This window comes from Pogoniulus pusillus, chromosome 2, assembly GCF_015220805.1.
Source record: "Pogoniulus pusillus isolate bPogPus1 chromosome 2, bPogPus1.pri, whole genome shotgun sequence".
NCBI lineage: Eukaryota > Metazoa > Chordata > Aves > Piciformes > Lybiidae > Pogoniulus > Pogoniulus pusillus.
The window spans coordinates 1,585,622-1,609,078 of NC_087265.1; the positions used below are offsets into that span (position 1 = coordinate 1,585,622).

General features: G+C 48.4%; 1 protein-coding gene across 1 annotated transcript in view; it reads left to right on the forward strand.

Annotated features, from left to right (window-relative positions):
- KYNU (kynureninase) overlaps nt 1-23,457 on the forward strand; it is a 74,059-nt gene that overhangs the window by 19,833 nt on the left and 30,769 nt on the right. The window contains exons 4-9 of the mRNA XM_064166247.1: nt 3,761-3,822; nt 5,682-5,753; nt 6,939-7,013; nt 9,696-9,842; nt 19,821-19,919; nt 20,690-20,763. Of these exons, the coding sequence (XP_064022317.1) occupies nt 3,761-3,822; nt 5,682-5,753; nt 6,939-7,013; nt 9,696-9,842; nt 19,821-19,919; nt 20,690-20,763 (529 nt within the window). The remainder of the gene's footprint in view (nt 1-3,760; nt 3,823-5,681; nt 5,754-6,938; nt 7,014-9,695; nt 9,843-19,820; nt 19,920-20,689; nt 20,764-23,457) is intronic.

Sequence of the window (23,457 nt, forward strand, 5' to 3'; positions counted from 1 at the left end):
GACATGCTGTGCTTCTGCATTGAGTGAATGCTGACAGTTTGTTTGTAGTGGCTGCAATGTAAGAAGAGGAGCAGAATTTTACCCTGATTTTTAAATTTATTTATCTCTCTCTGTATGTATTTAAAACTAATTCACTATTGAATGTGCCATGGAGGAGGAATTGTCATTTCTCTCTCTAAGTGGCAGCAGTAAATAAAAATGATTTGGTGAGATTTATGGGGGCATGGACTGCAGGCTGTAAACTCCCTTTCTGTGGCTGGTGGTTTATAGTGCTGTAACACCTTGCTTATTAAAAGCAGTCCCATTTTCTTGCTCAATGAGAGTTCCAGCCGTAAATACACGCTGAAACCCAGAGTCAAGGGCAATGGAGGCCAGAGCTGCTTTGTTGGTTTTTTTCTTTGCCTCTCCTGTGCTCACATCAAGTGGCACAACTGTAATCTCAGCTTCTCCTACCAGACTTTATTAAAACATTACAACCTTGGCAGGATCACCTTCTGATGGAACAAGATTAACTGTGTGGCTGCTGCTGTATGCTGTGCTCAGGCAGGTCTCTGTTGAGGCGAGACTGAATGCTTAGGAGATCCGGAGTGACTTTGAGTGATAAGGGTTATTTGAAGTAACCAAACCGTTTTAAGAAATGGGACCCTCTGCTTTTATTCCCCCCCCTCTTCTCCCAATCATTTTATAAGCTGCTTTTTAGTTACTCTGGTGAGGGTCAGGCTGCCACTGCAGTCAGAGAGGAGAAGGATGGCACTGCCAGCCTAACGCAGTCGTCATTGTCTCTGAAGCTGTACTTTGCAAGCACTGCTTCCTTTGATCAAAGAGGAGATTCATCAAGCAGGAACACACAGGTTTTAGCCTGTCTTGGAGATAGGCTATAAAGTTAGGAAATAAAGAAAGCAAACATAATTTTGTCTCCTGTGTGCTGGGCCTTTGAATATTGTAATAGGTTAATTGCATCACAGGAAGGTTCTTTACCGAAACGCAGCACAGGTTATAAAGGATAACAGTTTGCCAATGCCACGGATGAGGTTTGTTTTGTGGGCATGAAATTCAATCATGGAAAGCTTTTAATAAATATATAATTTACAGAGGACCAAGACTTACATGACAAATGTAGTGTCATATTTAATTTGGGATGCTAGCGTGCAGCTGAAAGTGAGCTACAGGTTAACCATTTGTTTGGTATGGGAGCGGTTCTGCAGCAGGAGGGCTGCTGGTGTACAATTTACTGTGAAAGCCACAGACTTCGTGGAGGGAGCAGAGGGAGGCATAAGAACAGTGCCATTTCTTGATGCTATTCCTTTCTGCAGCCTCCAGAGTTCCATAGAAATATTAAGACTGCAAACAATATAGTTTTGAGCTGCAATCACTCTCTCAAGCTGTCTTCTGCATCTGTGCTAGAGCAGCCACAAGGTGACCTCTTTCAGCAGCATGGAGCCTGCAGATGTGTTGCTACCAGGAAAGAAAGCAGAAGAGAGGAGCTGAAGGGAGGGAAAGAGGTTATTTTTCCCTATGAAGAGCTAAGGCTACTAATGTTTCTTCCTAACATCATGGTGATGCTCCTGGCTCATGCCCTGGACAGGTCCTCTGGAGTCACTGACAATGCAAGGAAAGGTCCTTGGACACCTCAATCAGAACGGTTCTTGTTTTGTTTTATTCTCTGGTGGCAGAATTTGAGGCCTGCTTGAGAAGAATTCATGAATAAACTCTTCTTAATGATGTATTTCCATGTTCACAGAATCACAGAAGCATTCAGGCTGGCAGAACCCCTCAGGAATACCAAGTCCAACCAATAACCCTATTCTACAAGGTTCACCTTAAGCCATAGTCCCAAGCACCACATTCAGGTGACTTTTAGATACATGTGGGGTTGGTGACTCAACCACCTCCCTGGACAGCCTATTCCAGAGCCTGAACATTCTTGCTGGGAAAACAGTTTTCCTAATACAGTCTGAACCCACTCAGCTACAGCTTGAGGCCATTCCCTCTTGTTCTATCACTACTTACCTGTGAGAAGAGACCAGCACCAACCTCTCCACAATGTCCTTTCAGGTAGCTGTAGACAGCAGTGAGATCTTCCCTCAGCCTCCCCTTTTTCAAACTAAACAGCCCCAGCTCCTTCACCCTTCACTCACACTTCATTAAGTTTTATTCTCTAGATCCTTCACCAGCCTCGTTGCCTTCCTCTGCAACTTCAGCAGTTTTCATCCCCATTAGACTCTGTGGTACTTCTGTCTAACAGATGTTTAATAACTGCCTGAAGGGAGGCTGTAGCCAGGTGGGGTTGGCCTCTCTTCCCAGGCAACCAGCAACAGAACAAGGGGACACAGTCTCAAGTTGTGCCAGGGCAGGTTCAAGCTGGATGTTAGGAGGAAGTTGTTGCCAGAGAAGGTGATTGGCATTGGAATGGGCTGCCCGGGGAGGTGGTGGAGTTGCCATCCCTGGAAGTGTTGAAGCAGAGCCTGTCTGGGGCACTTGGTACCATGGTCTGGTTGATTGGCCAGGGCTGGGTGCTAGGTTGGGCTGGATGAGCTTGGAAGTCTCTTCCAGCCTGCTTGATTCTATGATCTTTGGCTATCTTTGTTGCATCGAGTTGAGCCCATGGTTTTTTCTTTTCCCTAGGCTGGCAAAGAAATAACTCCATGAATTAAGCCCTGTAAGATATGGCAGGAGTGTCTTGGTGGTCCTGCTGCATTGTTCTTGTGTTGGTTGGGAATTTGTGTGCCCACCAAGGCAGGACTGGGAGGAACACAGTTCTCCTCTGCCTTTCATGTGGGTCCCCTTACCCTTTTTGCTCCAACATCATGTTTTCCTTTCTTCTTTATCGATCTTGAGGATGGCTGTTGCCCGCCCTGCCTGTTTATACTTATCTTCAGTACCTCTGCCTGCAACCTCTTCCCACCCTTGGTGAATTCCAAAACCAAGGTCAAGGTGCATGAGTCCATCTTCCAGCTGAAGAAGACTCTCAAAGCAGTGATTTATGTCAAGAGTGAGGTGATGCTTTTCAACAGCAGCTATCAGGAAAAGCAGAAAGCAACAGGAATTGATTTTTCTCCACACCTCAGTGGTGCCCTAGTTCCTCACCCTCCCTAAAACCTTTCACTAATAGTTGATAAGGGTTCAAGAATTTGTTCCATGGTACTTTCTACTTCCAAGTATCATCTCTTACTCCATTGGCTCTGCACATGATTAATTGTAGCTACAACGCTCCACAACATCAGAGTTATGTCTCATAGAATCATAGAATAGTTTAGGTTGGAAGGGACCTCAAAGAGTTCTGTGGGGAGATTCAAACTAGATGTTAGGAAAGGGTTCTTTGCAGTGAGGGTGGTGAGACACTGGCACACGTTGCCCAGGGAGGGGTTCAGGACCAGGATGGATGAGGCCTTGAGCAACCTGTTCTAGTGGGAGGTGTCCCTGCCTATGGCAGGGATTTAGAACTGGCTGAGCTTTGAGGTCTCTTCCAACCTAAACCATTCTATGATTCTATGAGTTGTTGCTAAGCTGCCACATTAATAATGGTCTGTTACAGGCCAGTTTTGTTTGTTTTTTTTTGTTATGGGAACTGGGTGGGCTTTGAGGTGCCTTCCAACCAGACCATTCCATCATTCTTTTACTTTGTCAGCCCTCTACTGGAGTTCTGTGAAATGATGAAGGCAGCTCCTAACCCTTGCTGCTTGTTTTGATGTTCTTGTTTGTTTGATTGATTGATTCATTGATTGATTCTCAGGGTTCTCTTAAATTGTTGTCATTTCAGGTGCCCAAAGACACGAAGTAGCCTTAATGAACGGACTGACTGTAAACTTGCACCTCCTGCTGGTATGGCTTTCTGGTGTTCCTTTGATGTGCTGCTGGCAGACAGTTTTGTCCTTGCTTTGTGCCTGTAAGCAGATTGTTTTCTGAGCGTCTCACAAGGGCAGCACTGGGCGACAGCCTAACTGTTCTTGGGAGGTGCCTGATGAGTGGTGCTTTGGCTTGAGCAGGACCTGTCTTCACTTAAGGTTAGGCAGAAAAACTGGACAGAGAAATGTTTTCAAGGACTCCATGGAGGAAGTCTGAGCTGTTCTTGCAGGTGCTGCCTGTCACTCCTTAGAGCAGGCTGTGTTATCATTTGAGAGACATGGAATCAGTCACTAAAACAAAAAAACAGACCACAATAATCCTGCTGCAAACAGCATCTTTAATGATTTTCCTTGGTGCCACTTGAAAGTTGTCTGTCAGTTTGGACTTCTTAAGCTGTTGCTGCCTCAGGGTTCTGTGGCAGAGCAGGTGCTGCAGGTGAAAGCAGTTTTCCACCCATTTTGGGGCACAGAGGCCTTTCTCCATCTTCTTGCAAAGCCACTCCACATGCATGGACCAAGAGTCAGCTCCCAGTCGGTTCTGCTGGTGTACAGGGGGATGTCATAGACTCAGTCAGGGTTGGAAGGGGCTATAAGGATCATCTAGTTCCCACCCCCTGCCATGGGCAGGGACACCTCACACTAGATCAGGTTGTCCAGAGCCTCGTTCAGCCCATGTAAATAAAAGGACTGGTTCTTCTCTCTGTTAATTTGGGGCCTAGGCTGCCTTTCAGTACCAGAAGCTCAAACCCACTCTTTCTTAACTTTACAAATGCCTTCTCAGGCGCTGATTTCACAGCATGTTTCCTCTCCCTTGAGGAACAAGGTTTTAGCCTGTGAAGAGGACAAGGCTGTAATTTCTGCCCAGCTTAAAGTTGCACACAAGAGATGGCATTTTGAGTGATGCTGGTTTGTGTACCCCTATACTGGGGCAAAGCACCTGATGTGGATTTTGATGCTGTAGTGGTCATGCATGTGGCTTCCTTATGCACAGATGACTCTGTGGTTATGTACAGCCTGTCTCTAGCCCTCTAGGATTTCCAAAGAGCTGAAAGAGGACATGAAGATTCATTTAGTGTGGGTCACACACAAGGATTTACTGCTCTGATCCACTGCTCTCTAACATGGCTCTGACCGTGGTTGACTTAAGAAAGCCAAAGCAGGGCAGGATGAGGGCCGAGGACAAGCCTGTGAAGTGCAGCCCAGCTGCGCTCATGCCACATTGCTGGCTCTGAGCTTGGGGTGTAACCGCTGCTACCATGAACATGTGGTCTTGTAAGTCTTCTCCTAGTCTCCTCTGCATGGCAGCAAGCTCAGCTTGGCCCACCATGAAGAGCTTAGAAGGAAAGACCTGAAGGAGCTGAGCTGAAGTCTTGGAAAAAGGCCTTAGTCCCTTAGCCAGACTCGTTTCAGAGGAGGGAACGATTTAATAACTGATGGTTTAGGACAGGAAAGGAAATCCAATTCCTTTGTAGTGTTTGCTACTCTTCAACTGCTGCTTCTGCTTGTGGGAAGGAGCCAGGTGAAATCCCAGCTCCCCTGACCACAGTCAAAGCTTTGCCATCGATTCCTGTTCAGTGCAAGTTTTTTGCTGCTGGATTTGCGTGGCCTTTGTTACCGGTAGATGAAGCAGAGCCCTGTAATGCTTCCCTGCTTTGATAAGTGTTGCATGGACAAAGAGATGCTTGTAATTTCTGGGGGATTCTCTGTAGCCTGCATGAAAGTAAAGCAGCCTTTATCAGGTTATATGCTGGGAGCATCTCTCTCATCTCTGCTTAGACAGACTTCAGCATGCAAGGCTTTTATTACATATAGATATGTTTTTTTTGTTCTTAACAGCTCTCCTTCTTTAAGCCTACTCCAAGCCGCTATAAAATTCTCCTAGAAGCCAGAGCCTTTCCCTCTGACCACGTAAGAAATGAATATTTCACCCTATTTGTATTATTAATCGTGTTTTTACAAAGCATATCAGCAGCCTGATTTGAATATTTATTAGCTCATCTTGTCCAAGGAATGCTGCAATAAAAAAATCAAATAGCTGTCAGAAGCTTTTGAGCTCAGCATATTTTACACATCGTAGCTTCAGTTCTTTTGTTCAAATAAGGAAGGGGAAAAAAAACCCTCATAATAGATGTTACAAGAGGAAAAGATTGAATGGGTGCATTGATTTATTAGTCTTTTTTAAAGACATGGAGCAAACTGCTGGCCTAAATCAACTGCAGCTGTAAATGTTTTATTAATTCTTGTTGCTGGTTTACTTTATGAAACCAAATCAATACAAAACTCACAGCATTAAGGGTGTGTGTGTGTGTGTGTGTGTATATCCCCCCAGACAGAGATGGAAATGTTTGTTCTTAGCACTTTAGATTACTAGTTCAAATGTAATTTATCTGCCATAAAATAGGAGACAATAGCCCGTGCATCAGGGCTCAGGGAAAATTAATCTTTGGGCTTTAGTGGCCCTCTGCTACTTCATCACCAACTCTGTAAACTCCTGGAAATTGATAATTTCATTTCTGAGGTGTGATAAAGCTTACTCAAGCTACAAACTGGTTTATTTCTAATGAAGACGGTAGCAAAAGTGTGCATAAAGCTCAAATTGCCTTTTATTCTAAGTAACACTAATCCCAGATTTGTTTCAGAAGCACTTTGTATGTTTACATTCACAAGCTCACAGGGCATTAGGGGTTGGAAGGGACCTCTGTAGATCATAGAATCATAGAATTGCCTAGGTTGGGAGAGACCTCCAAGCTCATCCAGTCCAACCTAGCACCCAGCCCTATCCAGTCAACTAGACCATGGCTCTAAATGCCTCATCTATAGGGTCAGAGATTCAAGCAAGTTGGAAGAGACCTCCAAGCTCATCCAGTCCAACCTAGCACCCACTCCTGGCCAATCAACCAGACCATGGCACTAAGTTCCTCACATTGAGGTGGAACCTGCTATGTTTTAGCTTCTATGGTTCTATGGAGTTGGTCTAGGCCTGTGAGCGTTATTTTAGTGCAAGGTGGCAGGCAGCTGAATCCCTGTGCTGAAGTTCTGATGTGTGTGCTGCTGTTTTATCCCTAACATGTTCCCCCTGGCAATCTCTTGCAGTATGCAGTCGAGTCGCAGCTTCGCCTCCACGGGCTGGATGTGGAGAACAGCATGGTCCTGCTGCAGCCACGCAAGGTGGGTGACAGAAGTGGCACTCATCCAGCCTGATCCTGAACACATTCAGTGATTCTGTGCTCCACAACCTCCCTGGGCAGCCTGTGCCAGTGTCTCACCACCCTCACTGCAAACAACTTCTTCCTAACATGCCCTTTCAGTCTCCCCTCTGCCAGTTCAAACCCATTCCTCCTCATCCTGGCACTACAAGATTTTGCCAGTAGTCCCTCCCCAGATCTCCTGTAGCTCCCTTCAGATCCTGGAAGGCCACTCTAAGATCTCCTCCAAGCCTTCTCTTCTCCAGGCTACAGAGCCCCAACTCTCTCAGCCTGTCCTCACAGCAGAGCTGCTGCAGCCCTCTGAGCATCTTGGTGGCCTCCTCTGGGCTGGCTCCAACACTTCCATGTCCTGCTTGTGTTGAGGGCTCCAGACCTGCACCCAGGACTGCCGGTGTGGTCTGAGGAGAGCAGAGCCAAGTGGCAGAGTCCCCTCCCTTGCCCTGCTGCCCACACTGCTCTTGCTGCAGCCCATTCTATTAGAGCCTACTTTCTAATTGCCTCTTTCAAGTGGGCCATTGGCTTTACAGCAAAAAAACCCCAAATACTATCACCTCTGGTTTTCCCATGTTCAACAGCTGACAGCATCCTGCAGTCTGTAGCAGCTCACTGAGAAACCTCAGCATCCTTTTAAGGTCCTAAGCTAGAAGATTCCCATAATACAAGCATCAAGGGAAAGGCTGCTTTGGCTGATCTGCAGTTCAGACTCATGGGAAGGGCTGCCCAGCTGCACTTCTGCAGCACGAAGAACTTTACCACCTCACTGTAGACTGATGGTGACCTTTTGCTTCTGAAATCTGAATCATCTTGTGAGCAAAGAGACCACTCCTGGGCACTTGATGGATGTGCAAAGCTTGGTGAGATAATAAACAGTTCCTTGCAATTCAACAGCCCTGCCCAAGCTCTTTTCAGTAACAAGACTAATTTAATTCCAGCTTTCCACTGCCTAATTGATCCCTAGGTGGTGGTGTGTTTTACATGATGCCTTGCTAGGAAGGCAGGAGGAGGCTGGGGCAGTAATTTTCCAACCAAGAATAAGGGTTTATTGTGGGTTGGGTTTTGTTTGGTTTGTGTTGTTTGAAATTCCTCCACATTTAATGACCTCAGGTTTGGGGGATTTTGTGCTTTTGATGATGTGAGACTTACTGTTTTTGAAACAGAAATATGGCAGGGTTCTAATAGCTTCCAGTGGGATATGAAGTTGATCAGGGAAGTACAGAGTGAAACAGATACACAACTTTCAAGTGGCACCAAATAAAATCATTAAAGATGCTGCTTGCAGCAGGATTATTGTGATTTGGGTTTTTTTGTTTCTTTGTTTTAGTGTAAATTAGAACTGTCTGGAATATTAAAAAATGAGGAAGCATGCTGGAATATGGACTGAGTCACAGAATCACAGAGCCAGTCAGGGTTGGAAGGCACCACTAGGATCATCCAGTTCCAATTCCCCTGCCATGGGCAGGGACACCCTGCTCTAGATCAGGCTGGCCAGATCCTGACCTTAAACACCTCCAGGGACCTCAACACCTCCCTGGGCAACCCAGTCCAGGCTCTCACCACTCTCATGCTCAACAACTTCCTCCTCACGTCGACTCTGACTCTCCCCACCTCCAGCTTTGCTCCATTCCCCCCACACCTGTCACTCTCTGAGAGCCTAAAAAGTCCCTCCCCAGCTTTTTTGTAGCCCCCTTCAGATACTGGAAGGCCACAAGAAGTCACCTGGGAGCCTCCTCTTCTGCTGAACAGCCCCAACTCTTTCAGCTTGTCCTCATAGCAGAGCTGCTGCAGCACTCTGAGCATCCTCGTGGCCCTTCTCTGGACACACTCCAGCATCTCCACATCCCTCTTGTACTAGGGACTCCAGAACTGGATGCAGTACTCCAGGTGGGGTCTCACCAGAGTGGAGTAGAGGGGAAGAATAGAATGATAGAGTCAACCAGGTTGGAAGAGACCTCCAAGCTTATCCAGCCCAACCTACTACCCAGCCCTAGCCAATCAACCAGACCATGGCACTGAGTGCCCCAGCCAGGCTTTGCTTCAACACCTCCAGGGACAGCAACTCCGCCACCTCCCTGGGCAGCCCATTCCAATGCCAATCACTCTCTCTGCCAACAACTTCCTCCTAACATCCAGCCTAGACCTGCCCTGGCACAGCTTGAGACTGTGTCCCCTTGTTCTCTTGCTGCTTGCCTGGCAGCAGAGCCCAACCCAACCTGGCTACAGCCTCCCTTCAGGTAGTTGCAGACAGCAATGAGCTCTGCTCTGAGCCTCCTCTTCTGCAGGCTGCACACCCCCAGCTCCCTCAGCCTCTCCTCACAGGGCTGTGCTCCAGGCCCCTCCCCAGCCTTGCTGCCCTTCTCTGGACACCTTCCAGCACCTCAACATCTCTCTTGAACTGACTGAACGGATTTCTCATCATTGACACCTTCAAGATGAGTTGGCTAAGGAATTGTTGTTTTGCTTTTGAAGGTAGTTACTAACTCAGAGGCCACTTCCCAGCACTGCCTTTGCGCATCATTACCATGCTAAGCATTTGCTTTTTGATCTCCTTATGCAAGCAGTGGTAAAATATAGGTTGTGAAATGAGGAATGGCAGTTTCATTACTGCCAAAGCTGATGTAAAATGTGTGCTTTTACTTTGTTTCAGGGGGAGGAAACCTTGAGGATTGAAGATATCCTTGCTATGATCGAGAAGGAAGGGGACTCCATCGCTGTCATTATGTTCAGCGGGGTGCAGTACTACACGGGACAGTTGTTTGACATCCCCAGAATAACAAAGGCTGGCCAAAAGAAGGTAGGATTGCTCCAAACCCATCCTTTTAGATCCATTTTTTTCCCTTTGCAAAGTGTTTTTCATTTCTGCTCTCTTTGGTGCAGCAAAACAAAGTGCATGTGGAAACCTCTGGGGCTCTGAATAAAAAAGCCTCTCTGTGCCCAGATCTGTTTGGGACTGTTTGCTCCAGGAGGAAATAGCCCAGAGAGAGCAATCTTGCAGGCTGTGTCCTGACTGCCTCCAGTGGAAGTCAGTGCTAGAAAGGGAAAAGTTGGGAAGGACAATTCAAACTGGATGTTAGGAAAGAGTTGTTTACAGTGAGGGTGGTGAGACACTGGCACAGGTTGCCCAGGGAGGTTGTGGAGCACTGAGTCACCTAATGTGATCTTTGACCACATTGGGTGACTCTGTGCTCCACAACCTCCCTGTAGATGTTCAAAGCCAGGTTGGATGAGGCTTTGAGCAACCTGTTCTAGTGGGAGGTGTCCTTGCCTATGGCATGAGGTTGGAACTGGCTGAGCTTTGAGATCCATTCCAACCTCAACCATTCTATGATTTTATAATTTTTGGATCAGAGGATTTGGGTTCCATGAAATAGGGAAAAAAAATCATATTCCCAGGGGTTCAGGGACCCTGAACAAGAAAAAAATCTTCTGTGTTTTGAGAGATGAGAGAATCAGAGAATGGTAGGGGTTGGAAGGGACCTCTGGAGATGATCCAGTCCAAGCCCTCTGTCAGAGCAGCATCAGCTAGAGCAGGTCGCACAGGAATGCAGCCAGGTGGGTTTTGGATGACTGCAGACTCAGAGACTTGACCATCTCTGGGCAGCCTGTTCTAGGGCTTCACCACCCTCATATGTTCCTCCTTGTGTTTAGGTGAAACTTTCTATGTTCCAGTTTGTGGCTGCTGTCCTGTACCTGGGCAACACTGAACAAAGTCCAGTCCCATTCTCCTAACACCCACCCTTTAAGTACTCATAAGTACTCCTGAGATTCCTCTTCAATCTCCTCTTCTCTGGGCTAAAAAGCCTCAAGTCCTCAGTCTTTCTTTGTAATGATCTTCATAGCCTTTTGCTGTATCCTCTCAAGCAGTTCCCTGCCTGTCTTGAACTGGGGGGTCCAGAATAGGACAGTACTCCAGATGGGGCCTCACCAGGGCAGAGTAGAGGGGGGAAGAGAACCTTCCCCAACCTGCTAGCCCCTCTCTTCTTGATGCAGCCCAGGATTCCTGACTATTCACTTCTACAGGGCTTTTCTTGAAGGGCACGAATTGAAGAGGTTCAGTGGAGGAGGAGGTCTCACAGTTCTAACTCATGAAAATTTAAGCTGCATTAGATCTCTGCCTTTTTTGTCAGACTTCCATGATTCTCCTCCTTTCCTGCAGCCATGCTGTGGCAATTTTTGCCCCCAGTGAGCAAGGAGGTGAGCTCCCTGTAGAGCCAGCAGTGTTCAGATTCAGCTGAGCAGATTTTCCAGAGACAGACACTAAGTGGAGGGGATCATTGTCACAAGACAGCTGTGTTTTAGTGGTGACTCAGCCATGGGAGCTTGCAGACTGTGTGCCCTGTGGATGTGGCTGTAAAGCTTCTGTAGCCATCTCAACTGCTTTAGGAATTCAGGAGGAAATAGTTTTTAGTTAAGTCTTCTTTCCCATCAGCAGGTTGCCAGGCTTCTGTAGGGACAGGTTTTTGCTGGATGTTCCTCATAGCACAGGAGATGAAATCAGTCAAAGCTAAGCTTCTGTTAGTATCACTGGGCTTTTGACAGCCCAGCTTTGATGTTTTAACTCTCTGGAGAGCTTCCTGGCTCACAACAGGTGATACATCTTCTCTTGTGCTATAGGTTTGGCAGTGGAAATTTTTCTGGAGGTCAGAGAGTAAGTTATGCTGCTGGAAAGTGATGGTAAAGTCTCCCTGGGGGGAGCAGAACAGGTGTGAGAGCTAATGCAGGGCCTGTGGGGCAGAAAAATGGCACCTACTGTCAGAATTGGTCCTGAACACAGTACAGAGAAAGACCAACTTCTGGCATGGATGCAGAAACTGGGGGAAAAAGAAGTTAGGAAATGAGCTGCAAGAGGGAGCAGGGCTGTCTGCTAGCTCCACACATCTTAGAAAGAAACAACTTCCTGGTGCCAGCCTTGAGACTCTTCCAGTATGGTCTTTGCTGACAATAATTGAACAAAGAGTCTATGCTGAAGTGTTTGAACAGAAAGGTAGTGATTGACAGGATGATGCCACCCACTGCTCACTCTTAGGATCATAGAATCATAGAGTCAACCAGCCTGCAAGAGACCTCCAAGCTCATCCTAGCACCCAGCCCTGGCCAATCAACCAGACCACGTCACTAAGTGCCCCAGCCAGGCTTTGCTTCAACACCTCCAGGGATGGTGCCTCCACTACCTCCCTGGGCAGCTCATTCCAATGCCAGTCACTCTCTCTGGCAAGAGCAGCCCTGAGGAGAGGGAGTTGGGGATGCTGGGGGATGAGAAACTCAACATGAGCCAGCAGTGTGCACTTGCATCCCACAGGGCCAGCCAGGTCCTGGGCTCTAGCAGGAGAAGTGTGGCCAGCAGGTTGAGGGAGGTGATTCCCCACCTCTACTCAGTTCTGCTGAGACCCTATCTGGAGTACTGCATCCAGTTCTGGAGCCCCTATTACAAGAGGGCTGTGGAGATGCTGGAGAGTGTCCAGAGCAGGGCCAGGAGGATGCTCAGAGGGCTGCAGCAGCTCTGCTGTGGGCACAGACTGAAAGAGTTGGGGCTGTGCAGGCTGGAGCAGAGGAGGCTCCCAGGTGACCTTCTTGTGGCCTTCCAGGATCTGAAGGGGGCTACAAAAAAGCTGGGGAGGGACTTTTTAGGCTCTCAGGGAGTGACAGGAGTGGGGGGAATGGAGCAAAGCTGGAGGTGGGGAGATTCAGGTTGGACATGAGGAGGAAGTTGTTGAGCATGAGAGTGGTGAGAGGCTGGAATGGGTTGCCCAGGGAGGTGCTGGAGGCCCCATGGCTGGAGGTGTTTAAGGCCAGGCTGGCTGAGGCTGTGGGCAGCCTGCTCTAGTGTGAGGTGTCCCTGCCTATGTCAGGGGGGTTGGAAGTGGCTGATCCTTGTGGTCTCTTCCAACCTTGACTGATTCTAACATCCAGCCTAGACCTGCCCTGGCACAGCTTGAGGCTGTGTCCCTTGTTCTGTTGCTGGGTGCCTGGCAGAAGAGCCCAACCCCACCTGGCTACAGCCTCCCTTCAGGTAGTAGTAGGCAGCAATGAGCTCTGCCCTGAGCCTCCTCTTCCCCAGGCTAAACAAAGCCCAGCTCCCTCAGCCTCTCATCACAGGGTTTGTGTTCCAGGCCCCTGACACAGAAAGATGTCACAGAAAGCTGTCCAAAGCCTCTTTGTATCTGCATGCCTGTTAGGAATGCCATAGTGTAGCAGTGAATCTCTTCCTCCACAGAGTTTTCAAAGGGGTGAAACAAACAAACAAACTCTCACAAAGCAATTTCCTGCCTCTTTGTGGTTAGAGGAAAGGGATCCAGGTGGATTCATGACCTCCAGTGTCAATACTGTATTTAAGCACAGAAAGGAATTCAGCCTGAAGAGCTGCTTGGGCAGCCATAGAGCTTGACAAGCATGAGGCAGCCTGTTTTGTTTTCCCTGCTGTCAGATACACTCAGCTCAATGTCCGTGTGAATCCTGCCCCTAGCTTAAGTGATGCTTCTATGTTTGTACAAACCACTCTGCAGCATCCTGCTACACCACACTTAAACAGCTGCTTAGGGCAAATATTTACTCCAGCAGCTCTGGAATCAGTGACTTGTGAAGAGTTTGCATCGTGTGACCTGGCCACTGCTCTTAGTCTCAGGATTTCTGGTCACCACAAAGCCTCCAAACAGAGAATCATAGAATGGTTTAGGTTGGAGGGGACCTCAAAGCTCGTCCAATTCCATCCCCCTGCCATAGGCAGGGACACGTCCCAGTAGAACAGGTGACTCGAGGCCTCATCCAACCTGGCCTTGAACACCTCCCTGGGCAACCTGTGCCAGTGTATCACCACCCTCTGGACTGCAGAGAACTTCTTCCTAACATCCAGTTTGAATCTCCCCTCTGCCAGTTCAAACCCATTCTTCCTCATCCTGCCATTACCAGACCTTGTCAATAGTCCCTCCCCAGCCCTCCTGTAGCCCCCTTCAGATCCTGCAAGGCCACTCCAAGGTCTCCTGGAAGCCTTCTCTTCTCCAGGCTGCAGAGCCCCAACTCTCTCAGCCTGTGCTCAGAGCAGAGCTGCTGCAGCCCTCTCAGCACCTTGGTGGCCTCCTCTGCACTGGCTCCAACACTTCCATGTCCTTCTTGTGCTGGGGTCCCCAGAACTGCACCCAGAACTGCAGGTGGGGTGTGAGGAGAGCAGAGCCAAGGGGCACAATCCCCTCCCTTGCCCTGCTGCCCACACTGCTCTTGCTGCAGCCCAGCACAGGGTTGTGTCTGGGCTGCACTCACACTGCAGGCTCCTGTTGAGCTTTTTGTCACCCCAGGCCCCCAGGGCCTGTTCCTCAAGGCTGCTCTCAGCCATTCACCACCCAGCCTGGAGTTGTGCTTGGGACTGCACCCATTCAGGTGCAGGACCTTACACTTGGCCTTGTTGAATGCCATGAGGTTGGCCTGGGCACACCTCTGCAGCCTGTCCCGGTCCTTCTGGATGGATCCCTGCCCTCTAGCAAGTCAACTGTGCCACACAGCTTGGTGCCATCTGCTCCCTTGCTGAGGGTGCACTGATTCCTCTGCCCATGTCACTGGCACAGATGTTCAACAGCACTGGTGCCAGCATTGACCCCTGAGGGAGCCACTTGGCACCGATCTCCAGGTGGACATTGTGCCCTTGATCACCACTCTCTGTGTGCCACCATCCAGCCAATTCCTTACCCAGCAGTGCTCCACCCAGGCAGTCTGTGTTTGTCCTCTTTGGTGACCAGGATGTCAGTGCTAGATCTTCACAAGCATTTGCCTGCATTGCTCTTCTCTGAGGTCAGAGCTGCTGCTAGGTTAGAGGAGAGCAAGGAAACGACTGCTGCAACAGAGTCATTAGTGTCTGTGTAATGTGCATGGGCTTCATTTCTGCTTGGTGGCATCTAGACAGTCTCTGTCCCCAGGCTGGCAAACTTCCAGGACAGTGGGTGTGTGGGTTTAAAAACTCCATCTCCTTCAAGAGCTCCTGGTGAAAGCACAAGTGGCTGTAACGATGGTGTTATATGTGACACATTGTCACAGCAGGGCTGGAAGTCCTTTCAAAGGTCTGTTAGAAGAGGATAAGCTTAAGAAGTCATGTTCCTTGTGAGAATGCAAGGCCCCTTCCCTGGTGATGAAGGGTGATGAATGACCCCGTGCTTGTGAGCAGAAAAGAGGCTGGGCAGAGCTGACAAGGAAGAAAAGTCAGAGAGGGAAGATACAAGGTGGAAGTGTCACTTGAGGAGAGGAGGAGGGAAAAATACTACTTGTCAGCCGATAGAGCGGAGAGAGAAGTCCTGCACAGATGGTCTTAATGATTCTTTCAAAGTACAATTGAACTAAAATCCTATCAGAGCTTGGCTAGAAACTTCAGCTGCAAGCTCAGGAGGTCTGGGAAACGTCCTAGGATTCCTGAGGTCAATCATTTATGAATTAAGTTACTGATTTCCTTTTACATTTTTTAAGCCAATTGCCTCAGTTCTCTGCAGTGCGTTCAGACTCCTCCCGGAGTGAAAGCTCCACGCATAGACAGCTTCATTAAGTCATTAAATATTAAACGAACTAAATTAAGCTTGAAAAATGACCTCAGGCTATTTTTCCATCTTGGGTCTCTCAGATAAATCAAAATTACTAGGTATTGTGCAAGAGGCAGCTCGGCAGGCTGAGGAGGACCAGCAGCTTTCCTCACCTTGTGCTTTGGAGCTTGCTCTGGCGGACGCAGGGGCCGAGGCTGCCTTTCAGAAGGCTCCAGCTCTCAAATACAGTTTGAATTTCATAAGTGCTGTTGTGCTTTCCCCTGACTCTGTGCCCTACGAAAAGTGTTTTAATCTCTCCAGTCCCAGTGGGAAGAGCTTCAAGTTCCTTCATCTTCATTTCTCTTCCTGTCTCCCTTCCTCAGTGTCCCTGCTTCGCCGGTGAGAGGCTCTCATTTCTCTCCCTCTCTCCAAATGTCACTGTCCATGCTGAGTTGTTACCTGCTGGTTATCAGCAGCTACCCAGACGCTTTGCAGAAACGACTTTTAGATGTGAGAATGAAAGGGAAGAGGCAGGGGAGAGAGCCACACGTCCTCTCCTGCGCCCGGAGCAGATGGAGAGCTCCGTTCCCCCCTCGCCTGGGGAAGCGCCGTTCCCACGCAGCGCTGGCTCTGCGTGGCTGGGCGCAGGGGAGAGCTGTTTGAGTTTGTTTTGCTTGTGCCGTGCAATCTGTGTGGCTAAACATTGGCTGTTTGTGCGACTCGAGTGCCAGACGCCTCCCCGGGAAAGCAAACCCAGCACCCCCCCAGCGCCGCAGATGACAACTTGAACGAAGTGGTGCGAGTGGGTGTCGCCGAGACGGCGCCGGAGCCCTGCCAGCGCTGAGCCCACGGTGCCAGGCTCTGCCTTCCCAGCAACTCGAATGGTGCCCCAGCAGGGCTTGCCAGTCGCTTTCAGCGCGGTGGGGAGCAGCTAAAGCAGGGCAGGAAGATGAGCCACGGGTGGCCGTCCTGTAGGAGGGCTGGCAGAGCATGAATCACAGAGTCAGCCGTGCTGGAAGACAACTCCAAGCTCCTGCAGGGCAGCCTAGCACCCAGCCCGAGCCAGTCAAATATGCCACAGCACTAAGTGCCCAGCCAGGCTTTGCTTCAACACCTCCAGGGACAGCGACTGCCACCTCCCTGGGCAGCCCATTCCAGTGGCAGTCACCTTCTCTGGCAACAATTCCTCCTAATATCAAGCCTACAACTCCCCCATGGTGTGGGTGGCAGCCAGTGTTAGTGCCCGGGAAGGTCTATGAATATGGAGGTTACAGGTATAGGTGTGCCTATGGAGCCTCCTTACAGGGCTGTGACCACAAGGGCATCCAACCTGCTGCTGCCCTAAGGGGATCTCATCCTACCTCCAATCTACTCTTTATACCCTCATTTGTCACCTTTTACATAGAATGATTTAGGTTGGAAGGGACCTCAAAGCTCATCCAGTTCCAGAGGCAGGGACACCTCCCACTAGAACAGGTCATTCAAGGCCTCATCCAGCCTGGTCCTGTACACCTCCTCTGATCAAAGATCACATTCTGTGATTCTGTCCACCACAATCTCCCTGGGCAGCCTGTGCCAGTGTCTCACCACCCTCACTGCAAACAACTTCTTCCTAACATCCAGTTCCAATTTCCCCTCTGCCAGTTCAATCCCATTTCTCCTTCTCCTGTCATTACAAGACCTTGTCACCAGTCCCTCCCCAGCCCTCCTGTCACCTTCAGACACTGGAAGGCCACTCCAAGGTCTCCTGGCAGCCTTCTCTTCTCCAGGCTGCAGAGCCCCAGCTCTCTCAGCCTGTCCTGCTTGGTTGGTGTTTTTTTTTGATGAGCAATGCAGTGAGGTTTTTAATTGGTTTTAATTTTCCTAGCGTGCTGCTAGCCACATGCATTGTGCCATGTTATTCCTGCTCTCTACTGCAACCAATGAATCTCTCATAGCAGTTCTTAAGAAAACAGAAAAAAAGGTGTGGGATACCTTCAGTCACCTGGAGCTAGGAAGTTAATGCTTTAAAACCCTACCAATGCCTTTGTGTTCAATAGCAGATTGCCTTCAGCTTGCTGTAGCTTATTTCTCTGAACCAAGGCCATTCTGTCTCTGAGTGAAAGCATTCCCAAGGGCATTCATCCTGCTTCAGCTCCTCTGCATCAGCTTCAGCTCTTGGCTTCATCTGTCTTAGCTCACTTTTCTGTGTCGTAGAATCATGGAATCAATCAGACTGGAACAGACCTCCAAGCTCATCCAGCCCAGCCTAGCACCCACCCCTGGCCAATCAACCAGACCATGGCACTAAGTGCCCCAGCCAGGCTTGGCTTCAACACCTCACTGGGCAGCCCACTCCAATGGTGCCTGTGTGTCCCTGCAAAGCCAAGGCTATGGAGGCTGAGCTGTTTGCTTCCAACATTCAGATCATGCAAATGCTATGGCAATGAGTTTTCTTCCCATGAGTTTGGAGCAAGTCCTTCAGCTGCTAACTTCTCTGACATGTCTATCGGTGTTAGAGTCCCAGCTCCTCCAAAGGCTGCTTCGTTCAAATTGGTGTCTGGTTTATGCAGAAGATTAAATATACCAAAGTGCTGCTTAAGTAATTTAGCTCAGGCTCCCTTTGTGCAAGAAACAGCAAGAGGTTGTTAAAAACCCCAACCCTCCTTTGTTTTATTACTGGACATTGATGTTTCTGGAGCCTGTGCTTCTACCACGCTGCCTGTGAGCAGGCTTGTTGGGCTTTTAAAAACAAAATGCAAACCAGCATTTCATTTGTAGTCTCAGCACCAACAGGCACTTTTATTTCTCTGGGCCTAAATAGGTAGCAAGAACTTGGAACAGCTTTTTACTTTCAAGCTGCTGCCATCCAGTGGTTGTTGGCTGGGTAGAACTGCTGCTTCCTGAGCTGAACAGCGCTGGGCCTTGGTTTGGTTTCATTCTTTGTACTGATGGTTTTCCTTTGGTTTGGTTTTGTTTTCTTTGTGGGATCTTTTGTTTGTTTAGGTTATTATTATTGTTGTTATTATTATTATAATAATAATTATCTTCATTATTATCATCATCCCCATCCTCCTCCTCATTCACCTCCTCCTCCCCATCTTCACTCTCATCCTCCTCATCCCCATCTTTCTTATCCCCATCCTTTTCCTCATTCACCTCCTACTCATCTCCATCTTCACTCTCATCCTCCTCCCCATCATTCTCATCCTCCTCCTCATTCTTCTCTTCCTCCTCATCATCCTTCTCATCCTCCTTGTTCTTCTCCTCCTCCTCATTCCTGTCTTCATTCTCATCCTCCTCCTCCTCCTCATTCTCATCATCATCTTTCTCCTCATCATCCTCCTCATTCTCATCCTCATCATTCTCCTCTTCATTCTCATCATCACGATTATTGTTGTAGCTGTTACTATTGTTACTATAAGTAGTATTACTGTTGCTGTTCTTTTCCTCACTGTTCTCTGCAAATTGTAGCCATGGAAGACATGATGCTTGTCACAGAGAAATGACCAAATTCTTTTCCAACATTTTAAGGGACAAATACAAAAGTCCGTAAAGGTCCTTGTGGTGCATAGGATGCTCTCACCCATCTGACTGCCCCAAGCCAAGGAGACCTGAAGTATATGGTGGAATTTAGGTGTTCATGAGTGACTGGCATCATTGTGGGCAATAATGTATCTGCCTATAGCTTGTTGTGGAATCTGAGAATGGCTCAAGTTGGAAGAGACCTCAGGGCTCATCTGCTCCAACCTCTCCACTATGCCCAGGGACACCTCTCACCTACACTCAGCTGCTCAAGGCCTCATCCAGCCTGGCCTGCAGCACCCCCAGGCAGGAGGCAAGCAGCCTCCCTGGGCAGCCTGGGCCACACTCTCACCACCCTCACACTCAACAACTTCTTCCTCAGCTCCACTCTAACCCTGCTCTGCCTCAGCTCCAAACCGTTCCCCCTTGGCCTGGCTCCAGACCCCTCAGCACAAGTCCCTCTGCAGCCTTCCTGCAGGATCCCTTCAGGCACTGGCAGCAGCTCTGAGGTGCTCCTGCAGCCTTCTCCTCTGCAGGCTGCAACCCCCCAGCTCCCTCAGCCTGTGCTCACAGCAGAGCTGCTCCAGCCCTTGGAGCATCTTTGTGTCCTCCTCTGTACTGTCTCCATCAGCTCTGTGTCCTCCTTGTGCTGGGGACAGCAGCACTGGGTGCAAGTAAAGCTCTGAAGATGTATTTTTTCCCATTTCAGAAGAATTTTGTAATGATGCTTACCTTGCTATGCAGTACACTAATTAATTATCTCTTTCCTGCAGGGTTGCTTTGTTGGATTTGACCTGGCTCATGCTGTTGGGAATGTAGAACTTAGTCTGCATGACTGGGGAGTAGACTTTGCCTGCTGGTGTTCCTACAAGGTAAAACAGATTCATTGTTTGAGACTGTTTTCCATAATGTCACTCACCTGATGGGTCAGCAAGCAGGTCAGATGAGGAAGGACTGCACCTGAACTGTTGATCAAGGCTTGGCTGACGCTTCAGACTAGCCAGAGTGAGGAGATGGACATGGGCTTTAGTGCTGGCTTTGCTGTGAGAGGGAGCAAGAGAGCAGTAACAATGACTTGCAAGGTCTTGTGGATGTGAGACAGCTGCTAGTGGTGGCCGAGTTTCTGCTCAGAAACGCTCTGCTCTGTGGGTCACAGGGTCAGAGGCTCTTTTCTCACTTCCCACACTGAGAAAATGCTTGGGGCTATAGGATTGTCTTAACTGTTCCTAAATAAGAGAAGATTCCTGCCTAAACTGACCTTGTTCTGTGATCTGAAATGATGTATCTGGAGTTCCTTTGGTGTCTCTTGTGATTCAAACCGGAGAGGCATGCTCGGGCTGTTGGATGGCTCTGAGTGCTCATTAAGACATGGGGGCTGTTGCAGCCATACCAATTTTCTAGCCTTTTGTCTGTTAGGCTTCAGATCTCAACTGTGAGCCAAGGAAGGTTATTTTTAGAACCAGTCTGAAAAAAATGCTATCTGCTTTTACCTGCATCAGCACTTTAAGACATATGCTAAGACCTTCAGTTTGAAGCTACTAGGGATGTTAAAACTGGTGTGTTTTATAGAGAGATGAAGGAAGGGAAGGTACATTTTACAGATAATGAGTGTGATGTGTGCCTGGTGATTTATTCCTTGCAGTATTTGAATTCTGGAGCAGGAGGCCTGGCTGGTGCCTTCATTCACGAGAAGCATTCCAGGAGCATTAAACCGGCGTAAGTATTGCTCCTGTACCCAAAGGAAAGGTGCTGGGAGGGGCGGGCGGGGAAATGATCTTCCTTTTTTGAGTCCATGTCTGAAAAGGAGAAAGGTTATGGATTGCTAGAGACAGGCCACAGACACAGGTGTCTGTGCAGCTATGCAGAGAGGCAGAAGAAATTCCCTGCTGCTGAAAACACTCTTTGGGCTAATACACCTCTGCTGCGAGCACAAGTGAGGGAGCTGGGGGGGTGCAGCCTGCAGAGGAGAAGGCTTCAGAGCTGCCTGCCAGTGCCTGAAGGGATCCTGCAGGAAGGCTGCAGAGGATATCTAGAGGCAGGCCAAGGGGGAATTGTTTGAAGCTGAGGCAGAGCAGAAGAAGTTGTTGAGTGTGAGGGTGATGAGAGTGTGGCCCAGGCTGCCCAGGGAGGCTGTGGCTGCCTCCTTGCTGGGGGTGTTGCAGGCCAGGCTGGATGAGTCCTTGAGCAGCTGAGCGTAGCTGAGAGGTGTCCCTGGGCATGGTGAGGAGGTTGGAGGAGACAATCCCTGAGGTCCCTTCCAGCCTGAGCCATTCCAGGATTCTGTGATTGTTCACTGCCTTAGTGCCTCAATGAAAGGAGTGTGTGCAGGTTCAGGTCATCTGCTCATTGGACTTTGTTGCTGCAGATGTGTTGGTTAATAGTGAAGTTTGAAATTGTTAATGCACGTGCTCTCCTCTTAAATACATTTCCTCCTTGGAGTCTGCTATCACTTCTAAACTAATCATGAAAGAGAATGGCTATAAAATTAGGAACAAGCAACTTAAATCCTGCCTGTGAGACTGCTTAATGCAAAGAGAATAGTTAACATCTTCCTTTAAAAATGGATTTTGAAAAATCATTGAAGTCTTTGGTTGGTGAACAAAATCAAAGACAATTTCAGCTCTGCCTCTAATAGCTCTTTAATACTGGCCTGTTTTCATTAAAATTATATCCACTGGTGAAGCTAGAAAGCATTACATGGAGATCTGTGCTCTCAAAGACTGGCTAATCCATGGAAAGCTCTGATATCAACTGAGGATAGCTGCAGTGAAAGAAAATAAATCCACAAACCACCTGTTGTTTAAAGTGTTCTGTGGCTGCACTCCCTGGATATACATGAGGAGCAGTAGAATTCCTGCTTTTAATGCACCAACAAATGTAAACGTTTCCTTTCTGACTGTGATACTGGGAGAAATTGCTGGCATTTGCTTTTGTTTTAGCTTGAAGAAGGCAACTAAATCAGGTTTCAAAGAGAAATAATGCTACAGTCAGCAGCCTCGCTGCACTGTGTGCTGTTGCAGACTGTCTAGACTCCCAGGAGATAACAAAATAAGGCTGATAAGTTCTTCCCAGCCACCCATGAGAGACAACTCATTAGGATGACACATGACCTGTTGTGAGCTGGTCTGATTCTGGCTTGGGAACGCTGGCAAAATACTCTGAACATAGAATCATAGAATGGAATCACAGAATCAGCCAGCTTGGAAGAGACCTCCAAGCTCATCCAGTCCAACCTAGCACCCAGCCCTTTCCAGTCAACCAGACCATGGCACTAAGTGCCCCATTCAGGCTTGCTTCAACATCTCCAGGGATGGTGACTCCACCACCTCCCTGGGTAGCCCAGCCCAACTTGTTTCTAACATCCAATCTAGAGCTGCTCTGCTCTACCTTCAAACCATTGCTCTTTATCTTATCACTGCAGGCCTTTGCAAAAGGCCTCTTTCCATCCTTCTTGTAGCCCCCTTCAGGCACTGCCAAGCTGCTGTTGGGTCTCTCTGGAGCCTTCTCCTCTCCAGGCTGAACAGCCCCAGTGCCCTCAGCCTGTAAACACAGCTTGGAGTTGAGAACTGGCAGAAGCATTCTTCTTTCTTCACAACACATCTTTTAAACCATGTTAAAATTTATCAATTTCAATACTATAGAGTCAGGAAGAAACTTCTGCTGCTCTGCACATGAGCTGATTTGCTTAACCCACGTGCAAATGCTCGGAGGCTGAAAGGGAAGGAGAGCAGAAGTTATGCTCTGAGATGGATACTGCCTTCCTTTTGACTCCAGAGCCACAACATACATCTTTATGATTTAGAGGACCTCTAATTTATTCACTGTTTGCATGAAGATTCATACCCAGCAAGCTAACAGTTGTGACAGTTGTCACCCCTGGGATGTGTAAGTCACTGTCCTTGAAGGTGTTCAAGCAAAGCCTGGATGGGCCACTTAGTGCCATGGTCTGGTTGATTGTCTAGGGCTAGATGAGCTTGGAGGTCTCTTCCAACCTGCTTGATTCTATGATGCTTCTAAGGCTTCTGTTGTGTTTCCCTGTTAGCCAGGTGCAGGCATTGCTCCTAGAGCCAAACCTCAGGGCACTGGGAGCTGCCGAGCAGTGAAACGATGTGGGCCAGCTGGAAATCACAGACTGGCAATAGGAGGGATGAATGAAATCTCAAGGACTTTGAGTCTTTTTTTTTTTCTCTTCTCCCTTCTTGATGAAATTTTGAAGCTTCTGTGAAGGGACTCACTTGGTATTGTAAGTAACAGCTTAAATTAGTTTTTCCTGAACCAGCTTCTTCATACATAGTCATTAACTTGTGTACTGAATCTGGATACTGAATGCCTTCCACACAATTGCCTACATAAAATAGCCTTTCTCAGCCTGGAGCCCAATTAAGGATATAATTCCAAACTTCCTGCCTA